Source organism: Ambystoma mexicanum, chromosome 1p (assembly GCF_040938575.1).
Source record: "Ambystoma mexicanum isolate Mex_15411 chromosome 1p, UKY_AmexF1_1, whole genome shotgun sequence".
Taxonomy (NCBI): Eukaryota; Metazoa; Chordata; class Amphibia; order Caudata; family Ambystomatidae; genus Ambystoma; species Ambystoma mexicanum.
The window spans coordinates 1,008,973,478-1,008,988,502 of NC_090921.1; the positions used below are offsets into that span (position 1 = coordinate 1,008,973,478).

The 15,025-nt window shown below is 46.6% G+C and overlaps 1 protein-coding gene across 1 annotated transcript in view; it reads right to left on the reverse strand.

The window, feature by feature from the left end:
- The window catches only part of LOC138583112 (C-type lectin domain family 18 member A-like), a 346,135-nt gene that overhangs the window by 141,821 nt on the left and 189,289 nt on the right, over positions 1–15,025 (reverse strand). Inside the window, exons 6-8 of the mRNA XM_069655073.1 lie at positions 14,024–14,131; positions 10,725–10,817; positions 3,238–3,344 (exon numbers count right to left, since the gene is read on the reverse strand). Of these exons, the coding sequence (XP_069511174.1) occupies positions 3,238–3,344; positions 10,725–10,817; positions 14,024–14,131 (308 nt within the window). The remainder of the gene's footprint in view (positions 1–3,237; positions 3,345–10,724; positions 10,818–14,023; positions 14,132–15,025) is intronic.

Genomic DNA, 15,025 nt, shown 5'->3' on the forward strand with positions numbered 1-15,025 from the left:
TTGCCCTGAAGCATGGAGAATCCGATCGTAACCACGCAGTTTCAATCTGCCCTGATCCCTGTATATAAGGTGTGTCTCCTGAAGCCCCATTTTATCAGGTCCTTCCTTCTGCGTGAATTCCAGTTTCTTCCTCTTTAGAGGGGTATTCAGACCCCTTACATTATGCGTTAGATACTTGAGAAGATCTCGATCAAAGAGATGTTGCCCCTATGTGGAGGTGCTTTTCTGCTCTTCCCCATCAATTGCTCGCTGCCAACCCCCTTCCTTCTCCCCCTTTCTCCCCCCCTCCTGATGGATAATACCTTCCCGCATTCTCTCCACCCCTAACTCGGGCATCTTCGCCCTTACCGATTCCAACATGGTTGCTCCGCATGGAAACCCCTAGCTTCCCGTATCCCTATAGAGGCCCATCACCCCTAAAGCTACCATAGCAATTTAAGACTTTGCTGGGGAACCACTTCCTACATCCCCCAGTTTTCCTATTTTCTGTGGATCGCCGCCTCTTGTTTCTCTTCTTCTCATGTCCCCAACCGTTGACCACTCCCATGGCCTCGGTCTTGGTCGGCCACTCATTACCCCCAGTCCCGTATCCGAAGGGGAGTCCTCCAGGTCAACGCGTAAAAGATCAGCCCCTTCTTGTAGCTAAGTGATCCGCCTCTGGGAACCCTTCCATTCAAACAGCAGCCCGAACGGAAAGGTCAATTTGTATCGTATTGCTTTCTCATTAAGGACCTTTAGCAGCGGGCTCATTTGTCTCCTCTCCACAAGTGTGCTACTCACCAGGTCTTGAAATAGCGCAATCTGTTGCCCCTGAAACTTGATGGGTTCACGCTGTCTCGCCGCCCTGAGGACCGCCTCCTTCTGGGCGTACCTAGCGAATGCTGCTAAGACATCTCTTGGCCTCGCCAACCGGCCCTTGGCTGGCCGGCCAACTCTATGAGCACGATCCAGCTCTATTGCTTCAGGGCTACACTCTTCTAGAATATCTGCGAAGATGCCTTGGAGCGCCACTTTCAAGTCTTTGTCGGGTACCGACTCCGGCAACATTTTCACCCGGATATTGATCCTACGTGATCTATTTTCCAAGTCCTCCAGCTGTATTTCAAGATTTCTAGTAGCTGTATCCAACCTCTCTATTGCTTCGCTGTTAGCTGTAGTGTCTTTGTCAATTTCTTGCAGGCCCTTCTCCAGGGTGTCTGTTCTTTCTCCTAGTTGCCTCATTTCTTGTTTAATTTCTCCTATTGCTTCATTAAGGTCAGTCCGCATCAGCTGGAACTGCTCCTGAAATGTCTTTGCTAGATTTACTTGAAGGGCCTGTAACTCTCCTAGGAACTCTCGTCTGGGCATTGTCGCCATGTGCTCTGCTTCACTTTGAGCGCTTGCTTCTCCCGCCGACCCCCCAGTGGCACCGGGTCCTTCTTTTGGATCTCGCGCTGGCCACATCGTGTGGAGGGTGCCCTGAGTATCCTCTGTAGCTTGCAGCCCCCTCCCCCCTTTCCCTTTAAGTTTGGTAGACATGTCGCTGGCGTATCCCTTCCTTGAGGCCGGGTTGCACTACCGGTAGCAGGCCTATAAGTTCACTCCGAGGCTGCGCCCCTCGCCTGCCACTAGGCTGGTCTGCCGGCTAGTAGTGATGGTTAACCCGCTCCGAGCTGCCAACCGCCCTGTGCTTTCTACTAGACTCCGCCAGACTTGAGGATTGTCAGAGTTCCCTCTGTGGCCTGGGTGGAGCTGTTAATGGGGTGCCGACGCCCCCATCCAGCAAGATGGGTAGCTGGCAAATGAGAATTTAGAGAAGCTTCAGAGCGGATGGCACTGAACACTTACTAGGTGATGGTACGGATCTGCTTCTCGAATTATGGGTCACTGGGCATTCCTGGCCCACTTGCCGTATGGTATTCCTGAGCGGTTAGCACTAGGGCATGTCTTGACTTGTAGCCCTGTCTGAGCACATGATACTGTGAAAGGTGGCAAGTCAGATGATGACACAGGAGAACTAAGCTAATGGTCCTGGGCACTGAAGAATTTGTGACATAACGGCACATCAGCTTCTCCAGCTGGTGCTGCGGCACTTGTATGGTACTGCACCATTTCTAAAGAATAAGAACAAAGGAAGGCAAGACTCTCTCAAATGTAAAAGGACAAGGACCAATAGAATGCAAAATATTGATCAAATGAAGTCCCAAAGCAGCAAAACATGTACCACCGGACAAGATTAAACAAAGATTCTGCAGTGGCTACTAACACAAATAGTAATTTATGTATGTAAATAAAGACATGACAAACAACAAGTCATATATCCAAAACTTAAAGGAAACACGGGATACCAACATATAAGAAAACATAAAATCATGGAGGTACAAAAGCATAACAGAAATATGTGATAGTTTGGGCAAAAATGGCAATCAACATTTCACAAACACATGGTAAACAGTTATATTCTATGTTATTAGGATAGGAATGTAGAAAGAAATTCCAGGGTGCTACAGTAATAAGAATGATAGTAGATAAAGGCAATATCTGTCGACCCAAGAGCTTCAGTTTCAGGTACATGAGCATCAAAGGTCAAAAATAGCCAAACCTTCATCCGGACAGGAGGAGTTAACAGAAACCAAATCTTCTGTCTGCTTGTAAGTATTTTGTGGCAACTATTGAACGGTGGGGTTCGAGCTACACTACCCCAAAATTGGTTGAAAAGTATTTAAAATGGACGTCTGTCACAATACTGATGGGTCCAGCCTGATGGTTGTTAAGTACAACCAAGAAGATTTTAGGTGAGGGTTGAATCCCCTGGATTTGTATCTGGTGTTCTGGACAAAGATGCAGAGTCAGTGAGTTTCCTTTAAGCTTTGGCTAATTAGCTCGTTCTTTGTCATGTGTCTATTTATGCATACATTATTACTTTTGTTAGTAACCACTGCATAATCTTTATTTAATCTTGTTGTTACATGTATTGCTGGTTTGGGACTTCATCTGATCAACAACTGCACCTTTTCTAAACTGATGATATTTTAATAATATGTGTGCTGTGCATTTTTGTTACGTTTGGATCTGAAATAAGGCATCTTTTAGGTTTATGGAAAGCTCAATCAGGCTACTTTTTTATGTGTCTAATATATCTGGATGAGGGGCACAACCATAACTCAGAATTTTACACAGGGGGAGGTCTGAGTTGCATGTGTCAAACTTCTTTGCTGCAGTCCGGCTACCAGCAGAGATAGAACCTGCTTCCTCTACCTGGCACTTGGCTTTGGCTCCGTAGTAGTTCTCTGCCTCTGAAGAGACCTGGAAGCAGTCCCCGTCTATCTGAACATCACAGCTGTGGAAGGGGAACTCCTCCTTGGCTGCAGAGATAAGCAGATAGGGAAACAGTAGGTCAGTGAGTTATCCACCGAGCACAACAAACACTGCTAAGAACGGTATGTTAGACATAGAGCCACTTCCTGAGGAAATGGGTCCGCCTTGTACAAACACACTGAAGAACCCCCCAGAATAGAATGCAGGTCCTGTGGGAGATGTAGGTGGCAAGGCCAAGGAGACAGACAAGACACATCATTATTTTGGAAGGCTGCATTTATTCAAAAAATGCAACAGCAGTAAATGGAAGCATCAAAACATATTCAACGTCCATAATTCATCAATCCCACAACATATGCGTGGGGGAGTGGTTCCGCCAATTTCTCCCAAGCCCACAAAGCGTTGCTAGGGGAACGGGGTGACCCCATGAACCGACCAATACCACAGCCCCGTTCTTCGTGCCCCTGTGTGGTAGGAACTGGTCGATAAGCGCCTGCTTCACCATGGAGCGCCGAGCCTCAGCCACCAACTAGGAGGAAAATCACTCTACCAGTGTCTGGAAATATTTGGGAACAGTATAAATTCAATATAATGTGCTAAACCTTCTTCTCCCACCTAATGCTATACTCAATCGTCCTAACCTATAGATCGTGGTGGGTGGGCGGGAAAACATACCTTGCATCTTCTGTGGTACAGGGTCTTGGGCGCGTTGGAACAAAGAGGAGGAGCACTGCTCTACTCCACCTCTTATAAGTCATCCATGCCCGAGACCCTGCCAGCCGAGTACTTCTTGCGCCGAGCATCAGCGCACACAATTGACATCATTCTGCCCTCCCCCCCTCACCCATCCGCCTGGCGCCTAACACCTTCCCATAGCACTTTTTCTGGGGACGGTCCAAGCGCCTTCCAATATTGCTGCCTCAGCATTTTGCTGGTGGCATGCTCAACATAATTAAACAGCGAGCCCACCCTCTGCCCTGTTTTGTGAAGTGAGTATGTTGCGATATGCAAGGTTTTCACTCAAATACTCCTCTGAGTAGCAGATCACTCCCCAGCTCTCACAGTGCACCTCAACCCTAAACTGCAACACTATATACAATTCCACGACTGTGGCCTGCATAGAGCTCGACTACCACACAGCCCTGTTTGCAGCAAACCGCTATTCCAGGACTGGGACCGGCACCCAGCTCCGCCAAAGCACTCACTCCTCACCAGCAGGTTCCATTTGTAGTGTTGCAATCTGGCCGACACTAAGCATTATCAAAGCACCTCGATCTTTACATTCAGGATTGTCCGATATGCCATGCCTAATGGTTTGGGTCTTTCTTGGATGAGATAGCCCAGCAGGTGATATGTGGGGGCTTCACCTCCGATCCTATTGGTCTGAGGTGTGGGGTTCCACAGGGATCCTCTCTGTCCCCATTGATCTTCAACCTGTACATGAGCCCGGTCTTCAACATTGTGAAGTATCATGGGTTGAGCTATCACTCATAGACCGATTACACTCAAATTTATATCAAGATCGTAAACAACGAGGACGCCTTGATCAAAGTCAACCACTGTCTGGTAGACATTAATAAATGAATGGCTTATAATCAGCTGCAGTTTAATGCAGCAAAAACTAAGCTTATTCTGTTTGGCTCCAAGCAGCAGGTCCTGAATGCTAGGGAATCCTTTACCCCCAGTATCCTTAACGAAAAGTTACAAAATGCTGCAATAATCAGGTGGGGGCTAAGGTCAAGGCAGTTTACTATTCACTGCGGATGCTCAGAAATGTGCTGCCATTCCTACCTGTGGAAGACCATGCGGCTGAAGTGGGTGCCTTGACAAATACCCACCTGGGCTATTGTAACAGCTTGCTGATGGGCATCCTGGCCAAGCAAATGTATAGGCTACAGAAGGCCCAGAACGCTGCGGTCAGGCTGGTAGGTGGGTTGGGCAGAGGGGATCAGGTTTCCCCTCTGCACAGAACTTTGCACAGGCTGGCAGTAGAGGGCAGAGGCGTAGACAGGGTAGGGCCTGAGGGGCAAGGCACACCCAAAATCTGTAAATGCCCTGTGTGGGCATTTACAGATATTTTTGTCAGTGCAGTGGGCCCAACTACATTAGATTCAGGCCCCATTTGCTAGACAATCCTCGCTACGCCTCTGGTAAAGGACCAAATTAAATTAAAGTGGCCTGCCTAATTTTTAAGTGTGTAAATGGTCTGGCCCCAGAGTACCTTAGTACTAATGTTGGCCGCCATTACCGTGCACGAATGTTGCGTTCAGGGGACCAGTTGCTGCTGAACATTCCGCGCACAGTGTGTGTCTCCAGAGGCGATATGAGGTTCGGGGTCTATGGGCCCAAATTATGGAACGTGTTACCTCTGGAGATTAGGTCTTGCCCGTCATTGTGTCAGTTCCGGAAGGCACTCAAAACCTTCCTGTTTAAATAGAAGTTGGCCAGCTCTAGGGAGGGGCTATGCATGATGTTCATGCCTCGTTCTGGGGTCCTCTTTTACCATCTCCACCTATATACAGTTAAGTGTGTCCAGAGCGCAGTATAAATGTTCAAAATCTAAATCATACCTCTGCCAGTGTACCACAAGTCTGACGTGCAGCAACTTCCCAGAGTAAGGGATACACATATCGCCTGTCAAAATACAAAAGTGAAAGTTGCAAAACCCACTTCTATTCCATGCTCTGATCACTTCAGCGTAGGCTTCAGCACATCCCCCAGTCTACCCCTTCACGCATCTGCCACCGACCAAACCAGGCCTTCTCAAATTAGGCCTCAAACGATCGCCCAGTGAGCATCACTAGAACCACGCACACCTCGACATTTGGTCATGCTCCTGATGTCACTCTTTTGTATTACCCGATTTCTAAGGAACAATATGGAGTCTTTCTTAAACCCTGCCCCAAGACCCCCTGATTACTCAGAGCTGGGTGGGCCCTTAGAAGTAAGGGCATATCTCACAACTTTAACCAAATACGTTTTCAAGTGAACAATATGGGGCCTTTCTTAATCCCAGCCCCAAGGTCATTATTCAGGCCTCAGTAGAATCTGAGAAGCTAGGGTTCGCCTCACACATGTAACCTTGTTTGAAATCCCTGTACTGAAAACTACTTCCATTCCACGCCTCGGTAAGCTATTATCCAAGTGAGTGATGCTTCCTGGAAGGTTTGCAATGTGTGAGTGTGGGACATTGCAGACTTGATAATGAGTAGACGTGTACATAACCTACAACTGGTTCCATGTGTTCATATCCCCGCAAAAATATTGTGATACAAAAATATCTACATTGAGCATGGACCCTGCGGGGGACACCCCCACAACCCTTGCATTATTCTTAAATGTGCAGGGGACTCCCCTGCAACCCCTGCTCCCACAAATTATCCCCCCCAAAAATATTGCCTTTGGCTAGACAAACGACCATATGTACGGCAATATTTTTGGTGGGGATAATATGTAGGGATACCCTACAACTCATGAGCACAATCCAAGCCCTAGTGGCCGTCAACATTCTCACATGTACTGAAAAAGCCACCTATTCAGCAGAAAAGTCTCCATTATTTCTGAAACTTTACATCCCAGCCTTACTATTAACCTCACATGGGGCTCAGGCACATTTGGGTATACCTCACAGCATTAACAACCTCTGATTAAGACACCCAATGGGTTGTATGATTGGATAACGAAGTAATTCTGCAACTGCCCAGTTCTGAAAATCTCACATTTCTAGTTTCTGACACCCTACATGTTTGCACAGTATGGATGCCCTCGTATCCCCTAATCAACCTGGGCATGTCCCATATTGTTAGCTATTCATTCAGATAATCTGAAAGACTATATACTAGCCAGAAAAGTATCATCACAGCAGATCCAGACATGCCTGGGCATGACCCATTTGGCTCACAACTGTTAGCAATGACAATTTTTTTGAGATATCCTACTCCGCTGATTAAAACTAAAACTAAAACCCAGACTGGATTGAACATTCCCAGCCATGTCTGCAACTTTTTACAATGCCTGCCTTTTCAAGCACAACACCGCAGATTTATTTTACATGTCTCATCAGCTCTAGATAAACTCTGGCATGCACCATTATATACTCTTGTTTCCAATCCACGTGCCAAAGGTTCACGCTAGTACGAATATCTTTAGCCAGACATCTTTGAGACACTTTATGAAGCTCATCACTCAAGGTTTAACATTCCTGCACACTCAGTTAACAATGCACACTTTTTGATACTCTCCCTGCCCCCTCGGCTTAATGTTCATGATGAGGCAGGGCCAAAAAGGCAATGGAACCTCTGAGGCCCTTAACACCTCTCTGAAACCACCTTCTCTCGATGGTCACTGTATGATGTATGCTTCACCTTCTTATCATCAAACAATCCCAATGTCTGAAACATTGCACAAAGCCCAGGGATTTAGCCCCTAAAGAGCTGGACGAGCACGAATATAATTAGTGCACAGCCGGAACAGAGTGCTACATGCGCCAGCATGTATGATCTTGTTGCTATGTAGATTTGTATCAATGCTGAGCAAATGCAGACAAGCCTTGACCTTGATCCTACATTGGGGTGGATGCGACCTGGAAAAGGCTCAATATCTTCTCACGCAGGGCTGAGTCATGTCTATGAGAACACAAAGAAACCAGGTCTTGTTAAAGCCTAGGCTTTAAAGCCCAGGTCTTGTTAAAGCCCAGATTTGTTCAAGTCTGGGAAAACATGACCACGCCCCCGAGTGTTCCAAAATAAGTACATTAAGAACAGGGAGATTTAAATATGGAAAATGTATGGGATTTGTATGTATGAGATTTAGCTGGGGAGCAAGAGCCTGCTGGGACACCCCCATAGCGTTACCAGCAAGCTCTAGGGTTAGCAGAAGAGCCGACAAAAGTTAATATGTGCCTACGTATGGCTCGGTGTCAGAGCCCATGCCAACGCTTTTGACATACAGTGTAACAAGGTATCATGTTTAATAAACCTGCAGGATGCATGCTAGCTACTGTCAGGTTGTCCCTCTGGGCATACAGCCCGCCCACATCGTTGTGTGGGCGGAACCCCCGTTGCGGTCCTATTCCCCAGTGAGGGGAAGTGACGTTGGGCTAGGGTGGGGGCCGAGGGTGAGTTCGGCAGTTTCCTGCCAAGTTAAATAAAGAGCAGTTGAACCAACCCCTGGCTCCCGTGTGATACGTTCAGCTGGTCGGTTTGAGGTCCCGCGCAAAACCTCACAATTGGCGACGAGGCGTACACGATACCCGCCCGTGCCAGAAGGAGGCCCGCAGTCGAGCGGTCACAGCGCGTCGGCGCACCTCTGCTACCGAGGCCCGCAGGGCACGCTGAGGACCGCGGTCGAGCGGCCTGGCGCGTCGGCGTTCCTCTCCTGAGCACGGACCCGCCACAAGAGGGAGGCTCATCCAGCACCGTGAGCGCGGCGGATGCAGGCCGCCCTCCTTTGCACCACGTTGGGCGCGCTCAGGAACCACGAGGGGGCCCAGCAGGCCCACAAGTCGTCGCGGGTGGCAACCCCGCCCCCCTCCTCCCTATCCACCCCCGCAGGCAGCGGGTGGCACCTCCAGAAAGAGGAGACCCGAGGAGAGTCCCCAGGAGGGTCTAAGGGGCACACTACAGCCTGTCAAGGCGAAGCAGAGCCCTCGCGGTGCATATAGAGCACGCGCTTCACGGGGAAGCAGCATGTGCTGCGAGGTCACAACACAGCAACGACATAAGGCCCTACAGATACAACAGGCCTTACCCGGAGTACACCCGCCACCGTGGACATGTCTGCCCCAACAAGCCCAGCAGCATCCTCATCAGGTGGATCAGGGGCCATGGCGGATGATCCCCAACAGGCACAAGGATCGGGTAACGCCTCCCAAAACCTGCCCATACCAGGCCCATTCGATGTCAGAGACACCTCTAATCTGGGACCTAGATGGGTCATATGGCTAAGGCACTTCAAATTTTATACGGGGGCAATCGGCCTAACCGACGACGCAATGCTGAAAAACACATTATTCATGACAGTAGGCCCCGCTGTCAGGGACATAGCAGGCGAACTGATGAATATAGACTGTCACTTACGGAGAGCTTCAGGGGAAGCTATCGGAATACTTCACACCCCACACTAACATCGACTATGAGCGCCATGTGTTCCATACCACGAGACAGGAAAAAGGGGAGTCGCTAGACAATTTTGTGATGCGCCTACGCATCAAGCTGATGTACTGTGAATTCCACAAATACTCCAACGAGGAAGCATTGAGAAGGGCAACTCACAAAGAGATGTCAAGTTTCTACAGCACAGACATACTACAAGCAATATTATTATATGAAATAAGATACATATAGTATCAAAGAAATGGCAGGATGACCTGCTAAGCGGAGACTTTTTAACTCCGGGTATGACACCCTTATATTTAAAAATCAAAGAGGACACGTTTTTTCAATTTGTAATGAATTATTGTGCTTTTCATTGTTTTTTAATGTCTTCATTTTCAAATGTCCATATGTATCATGTTGCTTTTAAGACAACATTCTTGTAAATGGTAGCCACGACATGCACATGTTTCGATCCACACAGATCGTCAGCAGGTGGCTCCTTACTTACAAAGCACCCGAACACCTCCTGTGAAATTAAAGCACGTGTTCTGGAGTTGGAATTCAATAAAAGTTTTCGAGTTACAAAGCAACAAAAAGCACAAGAATTCATTACAAATTGAAAAATCTTTTAAGTTTGGATCTTTAAATCTAAGGGGGTCATACCCAGAGGTAATCAGTCTCATCGCTCAGCAGGTCATCCTGCTGTTTCTTTGACACATTGGCCCTCATTATAAGTGAGTCGGTCTGGAAATAAGGTGCCGGTAACAACGGCTCACTTCGAGTCTGCCAGTAGGGGCTGTGAACGGCAGGCAGGCCTGACTGTTCAGGCCCCTACCGGCAGATAAATCACTGAAGCACTGGCACCGTTACTAACGGTGCTGTTGCTTCAGTGTTCCCATTCCCATGGAGTCCTAGTGGACTCCATGGGAATGGGAACTTTCTGTTCCGCCGCTGCCCGTTATATAGGGTGGCAGAACCCGTAAGCCGATGTTGCAGGTAGGCCGCTGGTACTACTGGCAGCCTACCGACAACCTCATAATGAGGGCCATTTTCGATCCCTGACCGGGATATACGATTGAGACACTTAGGGCCTGATTCATCAAAAACAAAAAAATCTTAACATGGGAAAGTCCCATTGCAAACCTTTCTGTAAATCAGGTCCTTAAAGTCTATGACAACAGGAGTGCTTTTGCTACATATAGTTCATAGGATATATAAAGCCCTAGCAATGCACCCAAATCCTGATGTGTGACACTGCAGACCTCCCACAAAGTTCACAAACAGTGCTGTGTGAAGAGTCAATGGTTTGCAAAGACTGAAAGAGGGACTCACTGGCACACTGGGGGCCTCCGTAGCCGACATCACAGAGGCAGGAGCACTCCTCAGCTTTAAATCTTCCATGCACGCACTGCACACTGCATTTCACTGAATTGAAAGAGTGGGGTTAATATTAACAATAGGTAGTGGCATGAGAAATGTAGTGAATCTACACAATAGGTCCTCTGACTAGCTGCTCAGCCTTCCCAATATTTCCATTCAAATCCTGACACCCTCCGCCCCCCGCACACATGGACGTAGCTACGAACAGTGTGTGCCTCACTCATGCCCGCTACTTTATCCTGATTTCAGAACATGCTCGAATATTTACAGCTGCCTGTTCAAATAACTTTTTAAAATCTTGGGTGAAGCCATGGAACAGGTTTGTGCTAAATGAACATCTTGCAAAAATATAGAAACACAAACCTGAGTCAAAATATTACCTTCCATTATTTATTTTCTATGCATTAGCGCTGCCAGGCCGAGAGGCTAAAGGAATCCCATAACACTTGCCTGGGTACATGGGGTGACATTTACTGCAGTGTGTATATGCTCGCGGCCTGTGCTACTTCACAAATGACAACTGAGCCATGCTTGTTGTAAGTATATCAAATAGGCTCTTTTTGGACATTTTTTAAATCCAGAAAAGGGTACAAAAAAAATCCAAACATAAAAGGCATGAAGTCAATTGGGCCTCATTCTGAGTATGGAGGAAGTCATGGCGCTGTTTGCGCCATGACTACCTCCCATACCGGTACCGACTCCGACCTGGTTCAATGGGGACTTACTGGTGTAGTCTGACCTTTGCGTGCCGGTAAGTCCCCATTGAAATAGGCAATCCCCATTCTCATTTGAGCCCCCATAGGGCTCAATGGGAATGGGGAGGGAGCTAATAACGGTACCACAATTTGCGGTACCGTTATTTGCTCCCTGGTCCCTTTGCGGCTCGCGCTAAGGGAACTCGTAGTAGGGCGGTAAGGGATTACCGGCACCGGTCTCCTTAACGGTGCCCGGTATCCCTTACCGCCCTACTCGGAATCAGGCCCACTGACTTTATACATAGCAGTGTGTCTTAGTATGACTCTGAGTTGCGGTCTCGGAAATGTTCTCAAACCTGTTTATATAATTTATATTTTTTCGTCAACATCTCATGAGTTCCCCCTCCCTTCCTTGAAGCAAGTCTTCTGATGCAACTATTGATTTTCATTTCGTTCATTTGCCCCTACAAATTGTAAGCATGGAAGTGTTTTGATTTCTCTCTTCTGTACCCGGACTCTCTTTCTACTCTTCGGTCCTCCTTCTTGACATCTTCTCTTGACTGTCGCGATTCTGTTCGCCCGGCTGTAAACCCCTCAACCTTGGCTAACTTCTCTCCTGCAGACCACAAGGAATTTCCTAGGCAGACTTGCATGTCATTGGCAGGAAACTATATCTCAGGCAGGCCTTGCTGCTCTTTCTCCTTCACACTCCTCTCATGATTGTGACTTGTCCCATGATAAACCAGCGCACTATCAGTCGCTTATGGCGTCCCGTTCTCCTCCCCTTCGGAGCCAGGTCACTCTTCCTAACCATCTCTTGGACTCTCGTACCCTTCACTCTCAGCTTCCAATTTCATCTCCTATTCTACCTCTAAATCGATAACCTGCACTCATCCTTCTCCCCTGCCCCTCATTCCTTTGCTTCATCAGTGTCTTCCTCTTTATCTCCTTTATCCTTCCTTTGCACCTCTTTGTAAGGCCTCACTACTATTGCACAGAGCTAATCCTACTGCCACTCCCCTCGATCCGCACCCTTCTGCTCTTATCCCTTCAGTGCATCGTCGTCTGTATCTGACTTCTCCCTTTAATTCTTTTCTTTTACCTGGTCTTTTTCCTCTTCACTATGCACATGCTACAATCTTAGTCATTCTTTGGATTTTTCTTTCCCCTCACACCGCCTCCCTATTTATCTTCTACCCTTTCTTATGACACTTCTCAATTATCTTCCTATTGTGATTTTAACTCGGTGCTTACCTCATTTCACTGCACTGAAACTGCTAGTTAACATGACAGTGGCTTTCTCACTTCTTTCTGCGATTCTAAATAATCCTCTCTTCTTATTCTATGAGGAGCATCTGCAGCTTTTGGCATGGTGGATCATCTTATCCGCTGCTCTTCTCTTTCATCTCTTGGCATTTCTGACGCTGCCCTTTCTTGTTTTTCTTCCTACATCTCCAAGATCTACTTTTCTGTGACTTGGACAGGCAATCACTCTTGGACTTTCCCTCCATGTTTCTGTGTCCCTCAAGTTTCAGCTCTTGGACCACTAGTAATTTCCATATTGACTAGACCGCTATCTTCTGTCATTCACCCTTTTGGTCTTAACCATCACTTCTATGCTGATGACGTGCAAATCCCTGTTTCCTTTTCTTTCTTAACTGATCTACTCTAATCTTCCGTCTTCTGTTGTCTTTCTGCCATCAAGTCTTGGAGGCTCACTCATTCTCTCAATTTTAGCTCATCCAAGATTGAGATTCTCTACTTTCCTGCCTCTTCTTCCTATTGCTGCCCTTCTTTTATTCACTTCCCCATGACTCACTCTCCTCTTCTCCGCCTCACAACCTCAGGATCGTTTCTAATCTTTCACTTTCCTTTTCTCCTCTTATGTCTACCCTTGCTCTTTTCTGCTGTTTTCAAATGTGCAATATACACAAGATTTGTTTTTTCTTACTATTTCTGCTTCCAAGACTCTTATTCTCACCCTCCCTTTTTCCTGACTCGATTACTTTTCCTTACTTCTTGTCAGTTTCCTTGCATAAGTACAATCCCAATTGAATGTTATTTTTACTGCTGGCCTCCGTCTTCTATTTCAGCACCCTCTTCCTTTTTTTGCCTTTCCAGGCTCCTCTTGGATGGTGTTTTTTCCTACTCATCTTCAGTTCCGCTATCTCTGTATTGTCTTTAAATGTATGCATGGTTTAGCACCCGATTATCTTTCTTAATTGACATTCATCCATTGTCCTACTTGGCCTCTTCAGTCCACTGCTCTTTTCTTATTAGCCAAATCCCACCTTTTCTGTCCCCTTAGTCCTGCTTTTGTTTTATTCTCTTTGTTCCCAAAGCTCCATAACACTGTTCCTTTTTCACTCCACTTTGACTCTACACTTGCTTCGTTCGTTCTTCTCTGAAGGCTTATGATCTCACCTCTTATATACCTTAAAGACATTTCTAATATACTGATGGTTTCTTTTTATTCAAGTAATTATTTTGTATTTTTTGTACAGAATAAACAAAATAGAAAAAAAATATACACACACAGACAGACAAATTGCTCACCTTGGCAGTACCTGCCAGTGTAACCTGGATGGCACTCGCAGTGGCAGCTGCTCACGTTTAGGTGTCCATTCTTCCCACAGCTCATGCGACAGGGGTTCTTCGGGACCTCTGGAGGAAAAAGGATGGCAAGGTTGTGAGAATAAAAAGGGGGTGCACAGTTGAGCAGTATGACACCCCATGCACCACTTCAAAGTAAAGCAGCGCTATGTCAAGGACAAGGTCTGCATTCTGTATTTACAGCATAGGTCTTAGGGGTATGCAGTGATTATAATGAATAAAAACACAACGAAAATAACGAATTCAGAAAAAACAAAAAATGGGGTTGACAGTGGGAATAGTGGTTTTGGGGTGGGGGAAATGATTACTAAAAAAAGAGGGGGCTTTTTGGGGGTAATTACCGAAAAACACAGAAAAAGAAATTTGCTATTTTGGTTTTAGTTGTTTTTTATTTGTTGAAATTTCATCAGTTGTTTTTTTCATTTGATGAAATGACATGTAACCTTCGTTGGTAATGTGTATCAATTAGCCTTGTATTTACAAACCTATTCTTTCGAATGGTGGAAAAAAACAGAAGTCCCAGAATGTGTTAAGGAAGTCTTAGTTACTTACATCTAACTGTATTTCTCCAGCATTGGTATCTTTCATAGATTCAGATGCTTGAATATTCCCCGTCGTCAGCCTGGGAATCCTCGGTATTAAAAATAATTATTCAAATTTTTCAATCTACATCCTTTCTCCCCTAGAAAATGCATGTAAATACTCCATTGTGGCGTTTGAGCCATTCTATTGTGTAGTCCCTCCACCTCACGTTGGTCCTTTACGGCCCCAACCAATGAGGTGACAGGGTTTAAGCTCCACCCCAGTCAGCCATCTTCAGATTTTAAACCATAGAAACTGCAGTACGATGGGTGCTGAGCGTAGGAGCAGCCTCTCAGGGGAGGTGGGTGGGCGCATGTGAATCTATGAAAGATACCAATGCTGGAGAAATACAGTTACAGGTAA